At 34.4% G+C, this 23,842-nt stretch overlaps 2 protein-coding genes across 7 annotated transcripts in view; one reads left to right on the top strand and one right to left on the bottom strand.

Moving 5' to 3' along the window:
* Positions 1-23,688, top strand: part of LOC136836357 (uncharacterized) — a 25,744-nt gene extending 2,056 nt beyond the window's left edge. For 3 of the 6 annotated variants that reach the window (XM_067100540.1, XM_067100541.1, XM_067100542.1), the window contains exons 2-8: positions 5,780-5,886; positions 14,086-14,232; positions 17,480-17,632; positions 17,943-18,272; positions 18,788-18,928; positions 19,428-19,586; positions 22,908-23,688. In XM_067100540.1, coding sequence (XP_066956641.1) covers positions 5,817-5,886; positions 14,086-14,232; positions 17,480-17,632; positions 17,943-18,272; positions 18,788-18,928; positions 19,428-19,586; positions 22,908-23,068 — 1,161 coding nt within the window. In that variant the 5' untranslated portion in view covers positions 5,780-5,816 and the 3' untranslated portion in view covers positions 23,069-23,688. The remainder of the gene's footprint in view (positions 1-5,779; positions 5,887-14,085; positions 14,233-17,479; positions 17,633-17,942; positions 18,273-18,787; positions 18,929-19,427; positions 19,587-22,907) is intronic. The other 3 variants (XM_067100544.1, XM_067100543.1, XM_067100545.1) reach the window with 3 other exon arrangements.
* Positions 1-23,842, bottom strand: part of LOC136836637 (uncharacterized) — a 107,340-nt gene that overhangs the window by 61,954 nt on the left and 21,544 nt on the right. The window contains exons 4-5 of the mRNA XM_067101105.1: positions 22,901-23,046; positions 18,070-18,267 (exon numbers count right to left, since the gene is read on the bottom strand). Of these exons, the coding sequence (XP_066957206.1) occupies positions 18,070-18,267; positions 22,901-23,046 (344 nt within the window). The remainder of the gene's footprint in view (positions 1-18,069; positions 18,268-22,900; positions 23,047-23,842) is intronic.

The following is a 23,842-nucleotide window of genomic DNA, read 5'->3' as shown; positions in this document are numbered from 1 at the left end:
TACAGAGTTTCTGGTGCCCAGAGGTTTGACAATAGGGCGAGTCCTTCAGAGTTTCTGGTGCTCAGAGAATTGGCAATAGAGCCAGTCCTATAGAGTTTCTGGTACCCAGAGATTTGGCAATAGAGCCAGTACTGCAGTGTTTCTGGTGCCCAGAGATTTGGCATAGAGCCAGTCCTACCCAGAGATTTGGCAATAGAGCTAGTACTACAGTGTGTCTGGTGCCCAGAGATTTGGCAATAGAGCCAGTCCTACAGAGTTTCTGGTGCCCAGGAGTTAGACAACTGACCCACATTTTAATCAAGAGTCGTATCAGTAGAGATCGTAATTTGTATTTCATTACAGTGGTCTAGGGCACGTGGTATTGTAATAACCACAGTATTGGAAGAGGTTAGTTTGAAAAAAATTGTTGCCCAATTTCCGGATTAGCCCGGGTATCAGCGCATTAGCCTCATATTTCCTGTTCCTGTGAAGGAGACTTGTACTAAACTACGTACCCAGTACCCAGCCTTCAACGAAAGTGAGAAACATTATTAAAATTTTTATTTATTTGTGAGAAGCATTATTAAAATTTTAACTTTTTGGTGAGAAGCATCACTGATTTTTTTGTTTGTTGTGGGACGCGTTACTAAAATATTGATTTTTTTTGTGAGAAGTATTACCAAATTTTTGGTGTTTTTTTGTGAGAAGCATTACTAAAATGTTGATTTTTTGTGAGAAGCATTATTACAATTTTGACTTTTTGGTGAGAAACATTACTGAATTTTTTGTTGTTGTGGGCAGCGTTACTAAAGTTTTTTTTTTTTTTTGAGAAGTATTACGAAATTTTTTGTTTTTTTGTGAGAAGCATTACTTAAATTTCGATGTCTTTTTGTGAGAAGCATTACTAAAATTATGACGTTTTCAAGCAAATTCAAATGTTTCTCCAAGTTTATTTTTCCAAGTTTCTGCACTGCACACGTCCACTTTCATTCATTTACGCATCGGTTCCTCCCCGTGATTCTGTCCTCAACTGTGACTGCGTCTGCGCTCTTGCGCGCTCACAAGGCGTCGTTTGGGGGTTTTCCAATACTGCAGCAGTTGGCCTTCGACGGAGCGACGCCTGGCTGGGCACTTCCTGCCCTCGATACCCGAGGAATTGGCTTCACCTGAGTTCTAGAGAACAGGGCTTAAGATTCCTGGGCAGGCGCCCAATGGCGAACTTGATTCCTATTGAATCAAAATCTCGTGGAATAAAACATGATTCTGAGGTAATCTCGAGGCTTCACGTCTTCTGTATATTCCGGAGGGGACGTGACGTCTCGGTACTGTTCCTAGAACGTGTGGTTTTGAAACACTGAGGTACTTCATCCACACTTCAAAACCTCTCAACCTTTCACCTCTATGAGGTATTCCTTATAATTCGGAGACGGTTTCCGATCTTCACATCTCTATATCGCAGAGGGGACGTAATGTCTCGATAATGTTCCTAGAACGTTTGGTTTTATAGTATTAAGGTACCTCTTTCACCCTTTAAAATCTTTCACCTCTACGAAGTATTCCTTCAGAGGCTTCGTTACAACACCAGTCATTATAATGAATCATTGTAAAGTCTTGTATGTAATCATTATAATTTCAACGTCCCATTCCTATTCTCTACTTGGAAATATCCTTTGTTTATCTTTCGTTATGTCTTCATAGAATTGATTCTGTGATATTCGTGGATAACTAGCATTCTAGGTTTATGAGTTGACTTGTTTTTATATTCTATTTCATTATATTTCTTCTAAGAAACGTCCCAGAATAGCATGAATTAATTTTCACAAATGCGTCAAATTACTGGCCTATCATGGCCACTTTTTATTGCCCAACTCTTTTGTTTTTGTACCAACCACAATTTCCTCTATAACGACCTTACCTCACACAGGCGGCTGCGTATGTATATTCAATGAATTTCGGGGTTTTTCCTGCGCCGGTCAGTACGAGTAGGTATGTGAGCGCATGCGCGGTTACGTCGTTCGTGGAATGTTTACCTTAGCTATGGGAAGTGAGTGAGTGAGTGAGTCAGCTCATGTAACCTAACGCAATATGTTTAATTAAAGGATTACTGCGTAGATGTTATGTTAGCTGGCGTCAGGAAGTCAAGGGTTTTGTACGCTGAGGTAACTTTGCTAGTCTGGTGATGAAATTAGAGTCCATGAGCTGGTACTTCATTGCTAAATTTAACGCATTGCATCTTATTTTATCTCAGTGTTTAGTATACTTCAAACAGTCCCTGAGTAACTAACTGTATTCATAGTTTATTTCACACAGTTCTTTAGTAGGTGACTGACTGTATTCATAGTTTATTTCAAACAGTCACTGAGTAAATGTGTGACTGTATTCATAGTTATTTCACACAGTCCTATATAACTGACTGATTGTATTCATAGTTTATTTTACACAGTCCTTGAGCAACTGACTGACTGTATTCATAGTTATTTCACACAGTTCTTGAGTAACTGACGGATTGTATTCATAGTTTATTTCACACAGTCCTTTAGTAGCTGACTGACTGTATTCATAGTTTATTTTACACAGTCCTTGAGCAACTGACTGACTGTATTCATAGTTATTTCACGCAGTTCTTGGGTAACTGACTGACTGTATTCATATTTATTTCATACAATCCTTGAGCAACTGACTGACTGTATGCATGGTTTATTTAACACAGCCCTTGAGCAACTGACTGATTATTCATAGTTTATTTCACACAGTCCTTTAGTAACTGGCTAACTGTATTCATAGTTATTTCACACAGTTCTAGGGTAGCTGACTGACTGTATTCATAGTTATTTCACACAGTCCTTTAGCAACTGACTGACTGTAAGCGTAGTTATTTCACACAGTCCTTTAGCAACTGACTGACTGTATGCGTAGTTTACTTCACAGTTCTTGAGTAAATGACTGACCGTAATCATAGTTTATGTGAATGTATTCATAGGATTTCATAAGGTCCTTGAGCAACTGACTGACTGTATGCATAGTTTATTTCAAACAGTCCTTGAGTAACTGACTGACTGTATTCATGTGAGTATAAGAGTATTGAATGGGTCCAAGTGCGTGTGTTGACTGACTCTGAGCAAGTGTATGTGTGTTTGTGTGTTGTGTGTGTGTGTGTGTATGTTTATAAAAAGCACCTCGAGGTAAGCTTGAGTAAATATGCGCAAGAAAGCGAGTGACTGATCTCTAGGTGAATGCCTGCGTGCATGTAAGTGTGCCAGTTACTGAGTGCTTGCGCGCATTTATCCGTTAACTGCCGAAGCAAGCAAGTGCTTGCTAGCAAATGGTAATGTGACTGTATGCTTGAATAACTGGGTTACAGCTAGATAATGAACTGTTGTTTACGTGGAGGACATTTCAAGGAGCAACTGTGGAGAGAAAGTTGGTAAAATAACTGTATTTTATTGAGGTAGGCTTAATTATTTGTGAAAAATGAATTGCTTAATGTCTGTTTCTCAATGAAATGGCATTTGAACCGAAATGTGAACGAGTTAATTGTATGTAATCCCTTTAAAAGTAACTAGGAATTAAAGAATATAAGTGTTAAACTCCCTGAATCTATAAAAAAAAAATTCTTCTCCCTGAAAAGGCATTTGAACAGAAATCTACACGAGGTACAGGCATGAACCTATGGCACTTAAAGTATATAAGTATTAATCTCGCTGAATCTATAAAAAAAAATTCTGATACTCGCTGAAAAGGCACCTGAACAGAGATCTACACCAGTTAAAGACATGAACCCATGGAAATTAAAGTATATAAGCATTAAGCTCCCTGAATCACATAAAAAAATGCTGATTCTCACTGGAAAGGCATTTGAACAGAAGTGTAAACAAGTTGAAGGCCTGTACCTATGGGAATTAAAGTATATAAGCATTAAGCTCCCTGAATCACATAAAACAAAATTCTTCTTCTCACTGAAAAGGTATTTGAACAGAGATCTACACGAGTTAAAGGCATGTACCCCTGGAAATTAAACTATGCAGGTATTAAGCTCATAAAAGAATTCTTCTCACTGAAAAGGCATTTGAGCAGAGATCTACACGAGTTAAAGTTATGAAGCCAAGGGAATTAAAGTAAATAAGTATCTTAACACACCAAAGTCCCTCCAGCGCTGACCTTGGGTTGGTTAGTTAGTTTGTTCGTTCGTTCGCTCCTGCCTTCCTCCGAAAGATCTGGAGCATCTTGAGTCGACTTCGTCATGAGGCTCGGTAGTTACGTCGACGTCGATGACATAAAAACTCGTCTTTCTGGTTTGAGAGAAGTCTTTGAGAGGTTTGGCAAAATGTAGGTCGTTGCTGGGTTCTGTTCAGTGATAGTGATGATGATGATGATGATGATATTATTGGTGTTAGGAGTGATAATGATAATAATGATGATGAAGAGGTTCATGATTTTGGGGTTAAAAGACCTTCACTTTTTTTTATGAATGGGTTCTTCAGGTTAAGAGAACTCTGGAGAACAAAAAAGAACAAAAAGAACGTGTATATATAACTCTGTTCTTCATTATGGAGGTTTTTATTCTAGAATTTTGTGACGATTTACGGATTTTTATTCAAGATTCTGATAGTTATTGTCATTATTGGCTTTTCAAAACTGTCTACTTAAAATGAAATCAGTCTTATAGATGGCTTAACTAAATTAGTCGAAACCGATTAGGCTTTACGGTGAGTTTCATTTTTACCCTGTGAAAAAAAATATATATAATATATATATATATATATATATATATATATATATATATATATATATATATATATATATATATATATATATATATATATATATATATATATATATATATATATATATATACTTAAGACACACCTCTCTCTCTCTCTCTCTCTCTCTCTCTCTCTCTCTCTCTCTCTCTCTCTCTATATATATATATATATATATATATATATATATATATATATATATATATATATATATATATATATATATTGTGTATGTGTAAGTTTTGTGTACAAGAACTAACTTCATTCACAAATGAAGAGGGTATGAAAATTGCAAGAATTGACAGGTAAGTGAATTAATCAAACCCTTTGACCTAACCTGAGCCACCCTTACCCCCCACAGATATCTTGTCTTTCTACAGACATAATAATAATAATAATAATAATAATAATAATAATAATAATAATAATAATAATAATAATAATAATAATAATAATAATAGTAATAATGACAATCAACTCACGATCATGTGTTCAGTATCTACCCCACATGGGGATCGAACCTAGAGAATCCAAGATTCTACTCCGATATGAGGTGAAAATCTTATAAATAATAATAATAATAATAATAATAATAATAATAATAATAATAATAATAATAATAATAATAATAATAATAAAGGCTGACGATTATAATAATAATTAAAATTTCACCCCATTGCAACGCATTTTTAAGCCCAATTTAATTTTGTTTCTTATTAACATTTACCTATTATTTTACATCACAAATATATCATAATATATAACTAATATTCTTTGGATCTCATTATAATCATAGCATTTTCCCCTTCTGTAAAAAATCTCTGAACTTTGTGTCATTTCCCCACAAATATTCTTTACAACTTCTCCCCAATAAAAAAAAAATGACTTCCATTCTTAAATTATCCTTATTCTTTGCATCCATCAACAAACCACAAAGTGAATTTTATGGCTTCCTCTTCACCTTGAGTAAACCACTTCACTCAATAACCTCAACTTATTTTTCGCTCTTTAAAAATCTAATATCTTTGTTCCTTCAACAGGAAATTTGGAGTCAGGTGAAAACCCCAACTGGTCAAGATGAACAGAAAGACAAAGTTGGCACCCTTCCTCCTGGTCATGGTGGCTGCGGCGCAGGCGCAACAAGCTGGTGAGTGGCGCATTGTCATGTCGTTGTTCGATTGATTTATTGAGTGGATGAAGTAGCGTAGGAATGCATTGGTCATCAGTGACTGTTTTACTATATAATGTCAGGGTGTTAGGATAATATGTTTGAAGGGTTTATATATTTTGTTCTCTCTCTCTCTCTCTCTCTCTCTCTCTCTCTCTCTCTCTCTCTCTCTCTCTCACTGTTATATATAAATGTACTGTATATATATTATATATATATATATATATATATATATATATATATATATATATATATATATATATATATATATATATATATATATATATATATAAATGTACTGTATATATTATATATATATATATATATATATATATATATATATATATATATATATATATATATATATATATATATATATGTATGTATATATATATGTAAACAGAGGAAAACAAACCAGAGAGAGAGAGAGAGAGAGAGAGAGAGAGAGAGAGAATGAGCTCCTAGCCAATGATTGCTTAAAGTTCAGTTACTGGAAGGGAGACGAGTCACTTTGACCTTTACACCTTGATAACAAGTACCTCCAGACGGTGGATGATTGGGGGGGGGAGGGGGAAGGGTTTGGGGAGATGGAGACCTGGGAGGAGGGGGTTCTATAATACCTCGGTGTCTCAGGGGTCCTCACGAGAAGAATGCCCGAATTTATCAGAAACTTCCGGTCACTAAGCGATAAGACCCACCTAGCCTCTTCTGTGCCAGGTCTCCTGAAATCAATCTCTCTCTCTCTCTCTCTCTCTCTCTCTCTCTCTCTCTCTACTTTTTCTCCATTGTTTACTGAATACGCTGATTGTATTTACTTACGACCAAATCCACAATCGTCACGGATGGCATTAAGGCAAAAGGAAGCTAACGTGCATCGCCAATGGAGCGTAACCTGAAAATAAACAATGTATATATATTTTTCTGTTTACTTATAATCACGTATGAATCTTAATTTAGTTTAATTATACTTCACTGAGTCATATATAGGGTCATATTTAGGTCTTAGCTAATAATGCATCTATTGGCTATCCCTTATTTCATCTTGAAAGGAATTTAACCTTGTTAGCCTTCAGTTAAAGCTATTTGATTTCTGCTGCGCAAGGAATTTAACCTCGTTAACTTTCAATTAAAACTATTTGCTTTCTACTACTCAGTTGCAGCTGATTGATTATTTGACAGACAGAATAAGTAAATAGAATAAATAAAACTTAATAAGTAGGACTGATATCAGTATTTGCATAGCTGTTCCAGGCATTCTAGTGAAATGATTTTCGTTGGGAAATGTATATAATACTTTCCCGTTCACCAAAAACTTTCTAGAAACATATCCATTCCTGACATATTCCCAGTTGTCTGCAATGCTGATACATAGATCTGACTTTCATCTGAATTGATTCAATGCAGATAAAGTCAAACTGTCTGACTGGCCATTGATTTCTTCCTCATTTTTTTTTGTAATTTCATTAATCACTTTTCAGCTAAGTCGATTCCCACCATTTTTGACTGCGCTTTTATTAAAACAAACTTCAATTTGCAAAACGATTTTTACAGTATCTGCGTTCATAAATGACCCGTGATTCGCTCGCGGTGCCAGGCAGAAATCCCTATCAAGTAACAAGACAGAAATTTAATTTCAAATGTTTCAGTTATATTCCCTCTTGTCAAACTTCATAACAGTCAGATTTCCAGATTGAAATATTTTTCTGAAGCGAGTGAAGCAATTTTTTTTTTTTTCTGAATGACCAATCACTACAAACTAATGGAAATTAGTTTACCTCAGTGAAATGTGTCAACAGATATGTCGAGTTCTGTCATGACCATTTAACTGGTTATTATTTAAAAAAGCCTCTTGCTTTTCCTAGCGTATTCTTTCCACTAGACAAATAATAATTTCCAATATAATAAATAATAATAATAATAATAATAATAATAATAATAATAATAATAATAATAATAATAATAATAATAATAATAATAATAATAATGACCGGACATTCATTTTATACAATTCTCCTCTAGTTATCAATAAAATTAGAATTTTTAGTGAATTTTATATTTGTGTAAACATTGAACGTCACACATATGATATTGATACAAGAAGCATTCGCAGCAAAAGTAAAAGGGCTGGTTAATTCAAAATCTTAATCTAAGCATATAGTAACATTTGGCAACGTCAATATATATATATATATATATATATATATATATATATATATATATATATATATATATATATATATATATATATATATATATATATATATACAGTATATATGTGTGTGTGTGTGTGTGTGTGTGTATGAACATTTTGTACATACACATAAAAATACATAACTGGAATCAATTTGCATGTGATCATAGGCACTATAATTACATATAGTTTGTACCCAAATATCTGAGGAGAGAGAGAGAGAGAGAGAGAGAGAGAGAGAGAGAGAGAGAGAGAGAGAGAGAGAGACCATGTTCGTCAGTTTTGGAAAAAGAAAAATCTGACCCTGAAGAAACAGGAACTGGAGAACTCCAATTGATTTTTTCCCGTCTTTATATATACCACTAAGTAGATGTTTTACACTCATCAATCAAACTGGTCAAAATATTCAGTTTTGGTTTTATACGCAGAATATTTTTTCGCATGCAAGCGTTGATAATAATGAGGAAATAGGTTATAAGTTTACACACACACACACATATATATATGTATGTATGTATACATTCTCATACATACATATACATTCGTGACTCCCTACACTGACACCAAATATCTTGGACTATTCTTACAGTTCCCAGAGTAATCTCAAAATTGTTACTGAATGACAAACATTTCTTGACGGATCTTCTTCCCAGACATGTAATTTCGACCAAAGCAAAAAAGAGAGACGCAACACATGAAAATATACTTGCTTAATGTGGCCTTGGGTCAGCCATGTTTTTTTTTTTAAGGTCGCTTACCCAAATGTCTACTGTCATCACGAAATAAAAAAAAAATATGAAGAAGAAGATGAAGATGAAGCTGTTCCTTTGGCAATTTTGCTTAACACACAGTAGTCTCTTTCTCTCTCTCTCTTTGTCTCTCTCTCTCTCTCTCTCTCTCTCTCTCTCTCTCTTGACCATTTTAGTTATTGTTACTTAATTTTCATTAGAATTCCAGTCTCTCTCTCTCTCTCTCTCTCTCTCTCTCTCTCTCTCTCTCTCTCTCTCTCTCTCTCTCTCAATCTCGATCTCTCTCTCTCTCTCTCTCTCTCTCTCTCGATCATTTTAGCTATTGTTACTTAATTTTCATTAGAATTCCAGTTTCTCTCTCTCTCTCTCTCTCATAAACCATTTGATAATTTTTCTGTTTCTAACTTTGAAAAATGATATTTTAGTGCATGAAGGTATTTTGATGAAATATTTAAAAAAAATTTTTAAGTATATATCATAGTACTTTCTAATTGTCTCTAAAGAACCACAGATAATGTTTTCAGAAGATAGCGACATCATAAAGTGAAAAACCACGAAAATGAAAGTTGGCATTTTGATTAATTACTGTCGAAAATTTTTCTTAGTATATTCCATAGGACTTTCCAATTCACTCCCAATAACCTCAGACAATGCCCAGGGAATATTGGCGATATCTTAAAGAGAAAAACACGAAAATAAAAGCTGACATTTGGTAGTATTATCGCCACAAAAAAAGGAAAGAAAATTACCACATATAAAAAAACGAAAAGGAGATTTCCTGACCTTTCGTGGAAATATCAAAGTTACTTCACTGACCGCATGAGACGAGCCGTGGGAACTTGACCGTATGTTAGAGGAACCAAAATTTGTTCAAATAGTGAGAAAAAAAAAAATTACGGCTCTTTATCATCACGATAGGAATTTTTAATTTTATTCTGCTTGAAGATTTAGATGGTGATTATATGAATTATAGCTATTATTTAAGGAGGGAAAACAGGTACCCACAGATACTTCTAATTACATTATAGCTGGCAAGTAAATTAATTATTTCATTTACTGAAATTTAGATGATAAATATACAAATTATGGCTGTTATTTAGTGTAACAAAACAGTATTCAAGGGTACTTTAAATTTCCTTATGCTTGAAGATTTGGCAAGCAAATGAATAAATTATCGCAGTCACTTATTTTAGCAAAATAGGTCCTCACTTTTCAGCGCTGAGTGACAGACTTGTTTGATAAATAGGTTAACTGGATTGTTGATAAATAAGGTCCTTTAGCGTTTTTCTAATTAATTTCATGACGTATGTAATAATGTACATGTCTTGCTTAAAGAGTAATAATGAAAAAAATCGTCTATCAGAAATTTTTAGTGAACGACAGCAAGCTCGCAAATTCAATAAACCTACTGATAACAAAACATATCTCACTAAAATGTAAAAATTTTTTCTTTACTTTTGATTCTCATTAGCTGCAATTACTATCACACTTTATATTACCACTTTTCAAATTTAATTTATATATATATATATATATATATATATATATATATATATATATATATATATATATATATATATATATATATATATATATATATATATATATATATAAATTTATATATATAAGCACACCACACAAATGAACTTTCATCCTACTCTCTCTCTCTCTCTCTCTCTCTCTCTCTCTCTCTCTCTCTCTCTCTCTCTCTCTCTCTCTCTCTCTCTCTCTCTCATGTACACACCTACTGTTCAAATTCTGAAGGCCTTCAAAGACTAAAACCTGATACTATCACTAAAGTGATTCTTCCAGTCCCGCTCGCTACCAATTCCAGACCACTGGAAGTCTTAGGTAACTGCTTCCAGATCCGGACTCTCTGACCTTAAGTCTCATAATCATTCGTTCGGCTAAATCCTTAAGTCCTAAGCTTTTTTGAAACGGATCGAAAGTGTCTGAAATTTCGTTCAAATTTTTTTTCTGGTCTGAAGGCAGAATTCTGAAAGGCTGGAGCGATGGTAAATGAGAGTTGGATCTCTCTCTCTCTCTCTCTTACTTGACTAGGAATGATATAGCTCTTGTCACACTCTCTCTCTCTCTCTCTCTCTCTCTCTCTCTCTCTCTCTCTCTCTCTCTCAGATTAATACGGCTCAGATTAATACGATTAACGAGATATTCCGTGAATCAACATTCATGTCAGTAAAGAAAATAATCATTATCAATGGCAATTTAAATAATCATTACCAATGGAAATTTACTTACCTGAAGGGAAAGGTGTTTTATGAATTATGAAAATAAGATGGACTATAACGATTTCAATGAGAGAAATTAAATAAAGGATTAAACTTTAACAAGGACTACAAATTAAATAGGAGACTAAACTTTCAACAAGGACTACAGAGAGTGTTATGGGCACAAATCGATACCTCGTAAACAAAATCATCCATATATCATTTATGATATGACTCAAAAAGATGAATAGATAATTTATGTTACAGAAAACACCGACATATAAATTACAACATAAATCATTTGTATGGAGTCACTAAAACAATGTTTTTTTTGTATAATGCACGCAAATAACAATCTATTCTTCTTTAAGAAGGCAAAAAAAAAAAAAAAAAAAAAACGAACCATATCAAGAACAATGAGACGTTACACGATTCTTGCGCATGCGCAGAGACAAAGGACTTTATCGGACTTTTTTTTAGTCTTTTTTTTTTTTAAGGAACCAGTTCTGTTCTAATGGTGGAAACTGGACTTCCCTTGGTACATCCGATACGTGATGCGAATTGGCAATGTTTTCGTGTTTTTTTTTTTTTTTATTTTATTCGATTTTTCTCTTTGTTTAATAAAGAAACTGGTCTCCTTTGAGATTTCAGAAAAGTATGGAGAGCTGATTAATGATGCTAATGATATTCATAATTTTTTTTTGACAAATAGTTAATATTAAGATTTGCATTATTTAAAAGGAATACAGAAACATATTAGGACCTGATTAATGATGCTGATAATATTTATAAAGATTATTTGACGAATATTGATATTACAATATGCATTATTCAAAAGAAATATAGAAACACATTTAAGACCTGATTAATGATGCTGATAATATTTATAAAGAGTATTTGATGATGTTCAAATGTTTATCACTGAAAAGGAATACAGAAACATATTAAGAGCTGATTAATGATGCTGATAATTTTGTATAAAGATTTTTTCACGAATATTTGATATTAAAATATGCATTATTGAAAATGAATATAGAAACATTAAAACCTGCTTAATGATACTAATAATATTTACATTATTTGAGGAATAACTGATATTCAAATATGCATTATTGAAACGAATACAGAAATATATTAAGAGCTGATTAATGATGCTAATGATATTTATAAAGATTTTTTGAGGAACATTTAATATTCAAATGTGAATTATTAAAAATGAATATAGAAACATATTAAGAGCTGCTTAATAAAGCTGATAATATTTATTGAAACTAATAATATTTATTAAGTTTCTTGAGGGGAATTTGATCTTAAAAAATCCATTATCGAGTGAGAATAAACACACAAAAGTTTATAAAAATATAGAAGAACACTTGGTTTAAAATTATTTCGAATAAGGAGCCAGGGTACAAGCGACGCTGGGCCACAATAAGACCTGACACCCAATGTCGTGACAAAAGTGCTATTTAATTTATTATTTTTTCAAGTTAACCCGTTTCTTATCAAATGAGATGACTCCAAATAGACGAAAAATAGCATCTTATTAATTATAATATACTTTATTAATTCCCAATTAAAGAAAATCAGAATTTGGTCTTTATTGGGTTGACGTTGATTCTAATAATTAAGTTTGACTTATAAAAGCCCCCGAAAATAGCATCTTATTAATTATATTACTTTATTAATTCCCAAATAATAAAATCATTGTTTGGTCTTTATTGGGGTGACGATGATTTAAATAATTAAGTTCGACTTATAAAAGCCCCCGGAAATAGCATCTTATTAATTATGATATTAATTTATTAATTCCCAAATAATAAAATAGTTTGGTCTTTACTGGGATGACGTTGATCTTGATAATTAAATTTGATTTATAAAAGCCTCCCAAAAATGACCAATCAAAAGTGCTTTTCAACATACTATGTATTCTGTAATGGATTTTGATATTTTCATGACATGAACAGAAGTTTGACGAAGACATTTTAATGTGGTTGGGGAAAGTTGCTGTCAAAATTCTTAAAAGGAAAGGAATACTGACATTTTAAACTTAGAAAAATATTTATATCGAATATCAGAAAATCTGACACATTGTTGTACGAATTGGAATTGGAATATCAAATTTAGGCCAAAAGCCAAGCACTAGGGCCTATGAGGTCATTCAGAGCTATTGACAGTAAAAAGGTTTGAAAGGTGTAACAGGAGGAAAACCCGTAGTTGCAATAAGAAACATTTGTTCGAGGGTGGAAAGTCAGATGGAAGAAAGAGAATATGAACGGAGGTATAGTAAAAGGAATGAAAGAGGTTGCAGCAAGGGGCCGAAGGAACGCTGCAAAGACCCCTTCGGTGACAGTAAAATGAAAGGCTAATTGAATCCCAGAGTGTAATTCATATAAAATACAGAAAAAAGTAAATAAATTAAATTTAAGAATAAAGAAAGATTCTTTTGGGGACTTAATGTCTTATATTAGGCCTATCATTAATCATCAGCACTAATTAGTATTAGGCCCAAGCGCTAATGGATAAATTCTTGTAGATTATCTCGTGATTTCTTTTTTATGTTGTTCCACTAACGCCCAGTATAATTACCATTTCTGGTCTGATAATCAGGATAATTGACCTTGTCACATGTAAGATTGATTGATCTTTTTGTTGTAGACGGACCTTGTGAACTTCGATCTTAAAAAATTGGTAGTATATCATATATGTAAATATATATATATATATATATATATATATATATATATATATATATATATATATATATATATATATATATATATATATATATATATATATATATATATATATATATATATATATATATATATATATATATATATATATATATATATATATATATATATATATATGTATGTATGTATATGTGTGTGTATGAGATCGTATGCATGCACAGAATCACTACAACTACATCAACACCAATTTTCCAATTGACCTCGGCACCTTCAGCACCAGTGACCTCACTAATCGTCCTTTTTTTTGCCCATTTCAGGCTCCAGTGGCAACACGTGCCCAGATTCCTGCCCCGATTTCGTACGGCCAGTGTGTGGCACCAACAACTTAGCCTACAGGAACGAGTGCCACTTGCAGGTGGCTGCCTGCAATTCCAACATCAGGAAGAGGAATGACGGACCTTGTGGTATGGTGGAATGGACCAGTTTTTTTTTTTTTTTATTCATTTCCTTTTGTTCATTTGGTTTTTATTTCCTTTTTATTTATTTGGTCTCAAAGTTTTCTTATTTGCGTTTTTAATCTTAATCTTCTTCGATTGCAGGCAATGCGTAGTATATTCATTGGGAAGACAAGTTTATTCTCTATATAACTGTTTGGTTAATTAATGGACTTGCTTACAAATAGCGCATGTAAAAACACACACACATATATACATATGTATATATATATACACATATTATATATACTGTATGTATATATATACATATATATATATATATATATATATATATATATATATATATATATATATATATATATATATATATATATATAAGATGCTATTTTCGGGGGCTTTTATTAGTCAAACTTAATTATTTAAATCAACGTCAACCCAATAAAGACCAAAGTATGATTTTCTTTAGTTGGAAATTAAGTAAAGTATATCATAATTAATAAGATGCTATTTGTCTTCTCAGTGGAGTCATCTCATGTGATAAGAAACGGGTTAACTTGAAAAAAATAATAAATTAAAAAGATGAACCTGAAACAGCACTTTTATCACGACATTGGGTGTCAGGTCTTATTGTGGCCCAGCGTCGCTTGTACCTCGGCTCCTTATTCGAAATCATTTTAAACCAAATGTTCTTCTATATTTTTATAAACTTTTGTGTGTTTATTCTCACTCGATAATGCATGTATATATGTGTGTGTGTGTGTATGTGTGTGTCTGTGTGTATGTGTGCATACATGCATGCATGGGTGTAGGTATGCGTGCAACAGGTTGGGTAAAGCCCCAATCACTCATTGAGACACTGCCAACTTTGGAACCTGCTAGGACTGACCAGTACCACCTGATGCTAGATCCTTAGTCACGAGAAAGTCTTTTCTCTATGTTCACACCTGCTCAGCATAGTCTGGTTTACATAAAACTTTCTCAACTGCCCTTATTTTAAAGAAAACTGTAACCTCCACAGATTTCTTTATCATCATATTCTAAGTCTGCCATTGTGTTCAATGTTGAGAGTTCGTTCACTTGTGATTCCTAGTAAACAGGATGGTGGGCGTTTACAGACCTTTTTTGTTTTTTGCTCTCTACTGGAGGTGAAAGGGTGGATTTGTAAGCCATTTGCAGACCTGCCTGGCCTCTGGTTCTAAGCACTGGCATTCCACGACTTGACTCTCAAATTTCCTTCTATTGCACACCACTTTAGCTCCTACCCAAAAAGAAGGTCCTGCTATTCTTGAAATCAAACTCTTTGGAAAATTGCTCTCCCTAGCCTATTTCATATCTTTCACAACAACTCTCATTTACGGTTTTGTTTCTTGGGTTTTGTGCTCACTATAGCATGGATACCCGTGTAGCTAGGCCTATTGGTCTTGTATCTCATCTTCTTTGGTGGTATTTGTTTACTATTTCTCGTTCCAACATTTACTCTCATCCTCTGCCACGAACGAGCCCTTGCTGTATTTTCTATCTTATAAATGTGCTGAATTTCCTTCAGTGGGATATTTCAAGGTACGCCACTCTAGGTGGCTTCCTTCCACACTCACTAATACCAAAGTTATAGCAACCCTTAAATTTTCCCTGAAGTTAACAAGATAAGAACAGTTATTCAGCACCCAATGTATATTTCTGACAACCATGATCCTACATCTATGATTACTAGTCTTGTCTTGACCCTTGATGTTTTTAAAACACCTTCAAAAGTGTTCCCATCTTGAGCCTTCAAGCGACTCTTGTTTCTGTGACTTTTGCCTCTCCACCTTCACCATCTATTCTTTTCGCACCAGCTGCGGTACCTGAAGAGCAACCAGTGGGCTAAACGCGATTGTGCGTCTTTATTTTTGACATCCTCCTTATATCCTCTAAGCCAGAGGTTCCCAAACTTTTTGTTCCTCGGTACCCGTTGGGCTTTTTTATAGGTTCCCATGTACCCCTAACACTAAAAATTAAGCTTAATATTAAAAAAGAACATTTTAATATTTTGATATTTTAGATTTATGGAGTCTGCATGTATAGATTACATAGGTATCTTAAATGGTGATAACAGAAATAAAGCATTTAATAAGGTGATTTATATTTTGATCCAGCACATACAATACATACCATTTCATTATTATCCAAAACATTCAGACCAAATGTACCCCCTGAAACGTGCAAATGTACCCCTGGGGGTACATGTACCCCAGTTTGGGAACCCCTGCTCTAAGCATTGGAATACTCAACCTCTTGGACCAAGTAATCTAAAAATTTCAAAGACTCGAGGTTGTGGATCTTACAGGGTTTATGCTGTCCTTGCCAATGATACTGTTTCCTAAATGGAGACAGCACAGTCTCCAAGAGGAGACAGTACAGTCTCCAGGAGGAGACAGTACAGTCTCCAAGAGGAGACAGTACAGTCTCCAAGAGGAGACAGTACAGTCTCCAAGAGGAGACAGTACAGTCTCCAAGAGGAGACAGTACAGTCTCCAAGAGGAGACAGTACAGTCTCAAGAGGATGTCGTGCAGTTGGAACTTCTTCAGAAGTTCAAGCGAAGCTGCAATGCATTGCTACCACAATGTATTCACTTTGGATTTTAATACATTTTTATCTACTTGTTAATTTATCATTTATTAATTTATTAATTTATTTTTTTAAATAAGTGAGATCTTTTCTTTCTGTATTTCCCTATACCTCCTCTTACTTCTTCCTAATGAAAGCCATGTTCTTTGGAAGCTTGAATTTCAAGTCAGGGGCCTCTCTGGGCTTGTTCCTTATGAATAGGTTTCATCTTCTGAATAATAATAATAATAATAATAATAATAATAATAATAATAATAATAATAATAATAATAATAATAATAATAATAATAACAAATGTTCTTTAAGGTCCACAATAGTATATCTGATGGTAACTGTTATAAAACTTTATAAAACGGCATAAAAGCTTTCGAACCCTTCCCACCTTCAGTCCATCTGAACTGAAGATGAACCCAGGGAAGGGTTCGAAAGCTTTTATATAGTTTTATAAAGTTTGACATCTATTACCACCAGATATATTATTGTGGGCCTTAAAGAACATTCCTTGTGCACTCGTAACTGAGATTTTTACCCAATAATAATAATAATAATAATAATAATAATAATAATAATAATAATAATAATAATAATAATAATAATAATAATAATAATGACGCATGAATCTGCTAACACAAATGTTTTCCATTGCAGTCGCAGCTGAGTCACGAGATTGCGACCGATCATGCCCAACGTCTTATCAGCCTTTCTGCGCGACAAACGGCGTGACTTACGACAACAGATGCAAACTCGCCATCGCAACTTGCTTGGATGCAAACATCAAGGAACGTTACGAGGGAGTCTGTCGTAAGTATTGAAGATACTCTTAGTAGACACTACTCCACTCCAGCTAAAGTGTAAAGCGCATCTCCATGAGTAGTGGAATGTCGATGCCAGAATGCACAATCTCCGATTACACCTTTTTCAAAATTTTTTTTAGCATTATGGTGAAATTTATGGAATTAAATCTGGCCTAATTGCAACAGGGTCTTCAAGGGGATGTTTCTTAAAAAAAAAAAGGCTTCTACGTATAGCACTTCCAGTCACTGGAAATGACAAAAGTTCGCAATAAAACTGCATGTTAACCGTAAACCATTTCTCGTTTCATGGTTATTAGCAATTCAATACTCAGCAGCTGAGTCTGCAAACAGCGGATCGTCTGGTGGTGCCCGTCCGTCCATTCAGACGAGCAGCAATGGAGCTCGTCCATCAGTCGGCCAGGCAGTTCGCCCAGTTGTTCAGACCCTGTCAGACTCCTCCAGACCAGCTTCTGCTCCTGCCTCAGTCGTGAACACCCAGCAGCCCCCCAGGAACTGCGAGGACAACTGCACTCCTGGCTTCAGACCAGTGTGTGGCACTGACAACCAAGTATATGGGAACGATTGCTTGCTGCGGGTAGCCATTTGCAAAAACCCTAGGCTCGGAAAGCTGAATGATGGTGTCTGCAGTAAGTATGGATCAAGACTTCAACATTCTCATGGGCAAATCTGATGGAAATCAGACTAAACCCAGAAAGGGTCACTCTGCATTTTAGGAAGAAATGCGTGTCGTTGCTTCTTTGGCTATTCGGTTACAGGAATACCTTTCGCATGAAGACAGTAGACTTGGATAGAATCATTTAGTTTGAGTATATATTAGAAAATAATAGAATCTAACAAAGGAGGTTTTTCTAACGACACTAATCATACAGTTATTCTGTTATCTTTTTATTTATATTATTACCTATCTATTTACCCTAAATACAGCCAACAGAAACTATAGTTAATCCTGCACGTTTTTATATGGATACATTTGGGTCTTGTACATATTGGCGTGGTGTTCTTTAAGACACATACTTTCTTCATTTACATAAAGTGCAATTTTTACCAAGAAGTGTCTAACTAATTCTTCAGCGCTACTATTGCAAAAAATATACAATCAAATAGCAATCCATACTTATTCAAAATATGGTTTACCCCACAGCCAAGGATTGTAACATCGCCTGCCCTTTGGAGATTAATTACGTATGTGGATCCAACAGAATAACGTACGTCAACGACTGTGAGCTGATTGTGGCACAGTGCAAAGACCCAGCTGTTCAGAAAGTGTCAGATGGGCAGTGTGGTAAGATTGCATTATGCACATACATGCTCTTATACCTCATGTATACTGTATAAACAAGTAACTACAATGTAACATCATGCCACATAAACTAGTGACTTGTCTCCTTTCAACTAGTGAACTTCTCATCAACTTAACACTTAAATTTGTAAGGAATGTTATCATTCACTGGTGGAGTTTACACAATCCTGTATTAATCAGGATATTATTTCAAAATAACATTTATTCTTTCAACTGATGGCTTCAACAACTACCCAGTCTTATATTATGCAGTCTAACATATTAACATTATATCTATTAATTTCGTGACTTCCTTACCTTTCAGGCAGGTCCCATAAATCAACCTGCATTCTCACAATTAACTTTTTAGCCTAAATGACAATATAGTCAAGGCATAAATCAGCAACACTGTATCAAGTAAATTTCACAACTTCTCAATGAAAACTTAGTGTAGTTTAGCAACTCTGCATGGAGCAAACTATATCATTTCCCTACCTTTCAGCTGGGTTCCGCAACCCTGAGTGCTCGGCCCAGAACTGCGAGCGGATTGCTAATCCAGTCTGTGGAAGCGACGGCAGAACGTACGAGAACATGTGTGTGTTGAGGAACCGGGCCTGTGTCGATAACTCTCTCCTGCGCCTCCATGATGGACCCTGTTCTGGTAAGCCTGAATGTTCTTTTTTTCTAGGGATTCTACAGGTAGAGCTGGTATACATGGCAGCATGTGGGCCTTTTTTCTCTAGGGCTTTTACAGGTAGAGCTGGTATACATAGCAACATGTAGGCCCTTTTTTTTTCAGGGCATTTACAGGTAGAGCTGGTATACACAGCAGCATGTGGGCCCTTAATTTATAGGGCTCTTACAGGTAGAGCTGGTATACATAGCAGCATGTGGATCCTTTTTCTAGGGATTTTACAGGTAGTGCTAGTATACAGTGTAGCATATGGACCATTTTTCTCTAGGGTTTTAGAGGTAGAGCTGGTACACATAGCAGCATGTAGGTCCTTTTTTTCTAGGGTTCTTAAAGGTACAGCTGGATACATAGCAGCATGTAGGTCCTTTTTTCTAGGGCCCTTACAGGTACAGCTGGATATATAGCAGCATGTGGGCCCTTTTTTCTAGGGCTTTTACAGGTAGAGCTGGTATACATAGCAGCATGTGAGCCTTTTTTTTTTCTAGAGATTTTATAGGTAGAGCTGGTATACATAGCAGCATATTGGTCCTTTTTTCTAGAGGTTCTACAGGTAGAGCTGGAGGGCTTGTACAGGTAGAGCTGGTATACATACAAGCATGTGGACCCTTTTTTTCTAGGGCTCTTACAGGTAGAGCTGGATACACAGCAGCATGTGGGTCCTTTTTCTAGGGATTTTACAGATAGAGCTGGTATACATTGCAGCTTGTGGGCCCTTTTATTCTAGGGCTTTTACAGGTAGAGCGGGTATACATAGAGCATGTGGGCCCTTAATTGCTAGAGCTGGTATACATAGCAGCATGTGGGCCGTTTTTCTAGGGCTTTTACAGGTAGAGCTGGTATACAGAGCAGCATGTGGACTCTTTTTCTCTAGGGATTTTACAGGTAGAGCTGGTATACATAGCAGCATGTAGACCCTTTTTTCTAGGACTTTTACAGGTAGAGCTGGTATACATAACATCATGTGGGCCCTTTTTTTCTAGGGCTTTTACAGGTAGAGCTAGTATACATAGCATCCTGCTGGTCCTTGTTTCTAGAGCTGATGTTTTTGAGCTGGTACACATACCAGCACAAGGTCTTCGTTCCTAGGGCTGTTGTAAGTTGAGCTGGTGTACATAGCAACATGGGATCTTTTTGGGGCTTTCGCAGGTTGAGCTGGTATACATAGCAGTATACAGGACATTTTTTCTGTGGCTGTTGCAAGTACAGCTGGTATACATAGCAGTTTGTGGGTCCCTGTTTCAGGAGCTGATGTTTTTGAGATGGTACACATACCAGTATGCAAGGCTGTTGTAAACTGAGCTGATATACAGAGCAGAACATGAGATCTTGTTTTTAGAGCTGTTGTAAGCTGAGCTGGTATACATAGCAGTATACAGGACCTTTTTCCTGTGGCTGGTGCAGGTTGAGCTGGTATACATACCAGTCCATAGGTATGTAGACCAGTCTCAAGGTTTAAGAGGTCTGGCGTAGATCTCTGGTTGCTCAGGCAGCAGAGTGCGTCATCTAAGCCTAATACAACACAAACTAGATCTTGAATTATGTCTGAAAAATATGGGTATTTATAAAGCTCTCGTACGGGTGAGATCCTCAATCATGTATGGAGACGTTTATTGCGTTATTGTGGGAAATATTCATAACTAAAAAATATATGCAGTATGGGAGATATGTTTTCATATATAAGAAGCTTTATCATGTAATTTTCTGAAGTATCGATAGATGTAAAAGATTTGTATAAAACGCAATGCACAAGAAAAACGCTCTTAATGTTAAGTTTGTGGCAGGGTTAGTAAGATATTTGCTTGTTAATCATTAGCTTTCACCTTCAGGTGAAGCAAAGATTTTCTGAACACCCCATTTTCGTATGACCCGTCTTTTGGGTGTCTATATCTTAGTTTCTAAAGGTTATACAGACTAAAAAAATCTCACTTTTGGCTTTTATCTTTTAGTTCACATTGAACGAAACCAGTCTTCTCATTGTTTATGTTTCAGCTTAGAGATGTGATGAGATGATTAAACTAAAAACAAAGAATGATAAGTACCTCACATTGTGTACGCCTCAGCTCAGAGATGTGATAATATAATCAAACTAACAACAAACAATGCTACATACCTGTCTTTGTTTTTTTGGTGAATAAATTAAACGAAAACAAAGAATGCTAAAAACTTCTCATTGTTTACTTTTCAGCTCACAGATGTGATGAAATATTTAAACTAAAAACAAAGAATTATCAATAACTCTCATTGTTTACGTTCAGCTCAAAGATATGATGATGTAATTAGACTAAAAACAATGAATGATAAAATCCTGTCATTCTTTACTTTGTGACTTAATTAAACAAAAAACCGCTTGTTGTTTATTTCCAGCTGGGAGACGTGACGACATAATATAACTAAAAACCAAGAATGCTAAATACCTCTCATTGTTTACGTTTCAGCCCAAAGATGTGATGATATATGAGTAATATGACTAAAATCAAACAATGATAAATACCTTACATTGTGTATGTTTCAGCTTGGAAATATGGTAACTAAATCCAACTAAAAACCAAGAAACTAAATACTCTCTTTGTTTATTTAATGACTAAATTAAACAAAAAAAAAACAAAGAGTGCTAAGCACCTCACATTGTGTAATGATGCCACAAACTAAAAACTAAGAATAAGCAATACCTCCCGTTGTATAGTTTTTAGCTCAGGCATGTGAGTATATAGTTAAACTAAAAACAAAGATTGCTAAATACTTCTCATTGTTTATGTTTCAGCTCAGAAATATGGTAACAAAATTAAAAAAAAATCAAGGATGCTAAATACCTCATTGTTTATTCAGTGACAAAATTAAACAAAAAACAAAGGCTGTTTGATAACTACCATTGTTTACGTTTCAGCTCAAAGTTGTGATGTTATAAACAAAAATCAAAGCATGACTAATACCTTCCATTGTTTACGTTTCAGCTCAAAGATATGGTGTTATAAACAAAAAGTCAAACAATGAATAATACTTTCCATTGTTTACGTTTCAGCTCAGATATGTAACGATATATGTAAAATAAGAAAAGAAAAAAAATATAGGTACTTCCCATTCATTACGATTCAGTTCAGAAATGCGGCGACATAACTAAACTACAAACAAAGAATGCTAAATACCTCACATTGTTTAATTGCTGACTAAATAAAAAAAAAAAAATTAAATACCTCTCATTGTACTGCATAAGTTCCAGCTGGGAAATTTGACGACACAACACAAGAAAAAACAAAGAATGCTAAATACCTCTCATTATTTACCTTCCAGCCCAGAGATGTGGCGAAGCCTGCCCGGCAATTGCCGACCCCGTCTGCGGCTCCGATGGGATCACGTACCCCAATCACTGCATTCTGATCAACGAGGCTTGCAGGGCGCGCAGCAACGTTGTCAAGGCCTTCGATGGAGCCTGCAGATCAGATAGGGGTTAGGTTATCAATGTTCATGGTTTGTTTGTATTTGTGAGTTATCATTTTTGTATAATTTTTCTTTTTCTACATGTGGCTCCCAGTTCCATATCTGTGATTTTGTATTAGGTTTGTGAGTGTGAATGTATGTATGTATGTATGTATGTATATATATGTATATATATATATATATATATATATATATATATATATATATATATATATATATAATATATATATATATATATATATATATATATATATATATATATATATATATATATATATATATATATATATATATAATACGGATACATAAATACATAAATACATGCAAAGACCAAATGTGTATATTAGAAGAGGAAAATATTGGGCTTCATAAGTTTTATTAGGCTAAAAAAATTTTACAATATATATTCAATAAAATACCCTTGTAAAAAGTTATTTCACTACGAGTTGATGCTGAAACATGGACCTGAACTTAACCAACAAACGTAGAATTGCATCCAAACTGAATGTTATAGGGTCAGTCATTATTATGGTTCGATATATCTAATGAAAATTTGAATCATTCACTCAGGCACAAATGTATTTTAAAATTTTGTAAGCAATTATCCAATAAAAGAGAAAAAAGAAAGAAAGAACGGTTTGTTTATTATTGCCTATGCTAGTGTTCATGGAAAGATCCAAAGACAATATAATATTTATTATGTTTGTGTATGGTATTATAATAACAAAATAATGATAATACAAACTCAGTTTTATAACATATATATATATATATATATATATATATAT

Source organism: Macrobrachium rosenbergii, chromosome 56 (assembly GCF_040412425.1).
Source record: "Macrobrachium rosenbergii isolate ZJJX-2024 chromosome 56, ASM4041242v1, whole genome shotgun sequence".
In the NCBI taxonomy this organism is placed as follows: domain Eukaryota; kingdom Metazoa; phylum Arthropoda; class Malacostraca; order Decapoda; family Palaemonidae; genus Macrobrachium; species Macrobrachium rosenbergii.
Note: the sequence above shows the minus strand (reverse complement) of the source record. Positions and strands in the feature narration are given on the sequence as shown.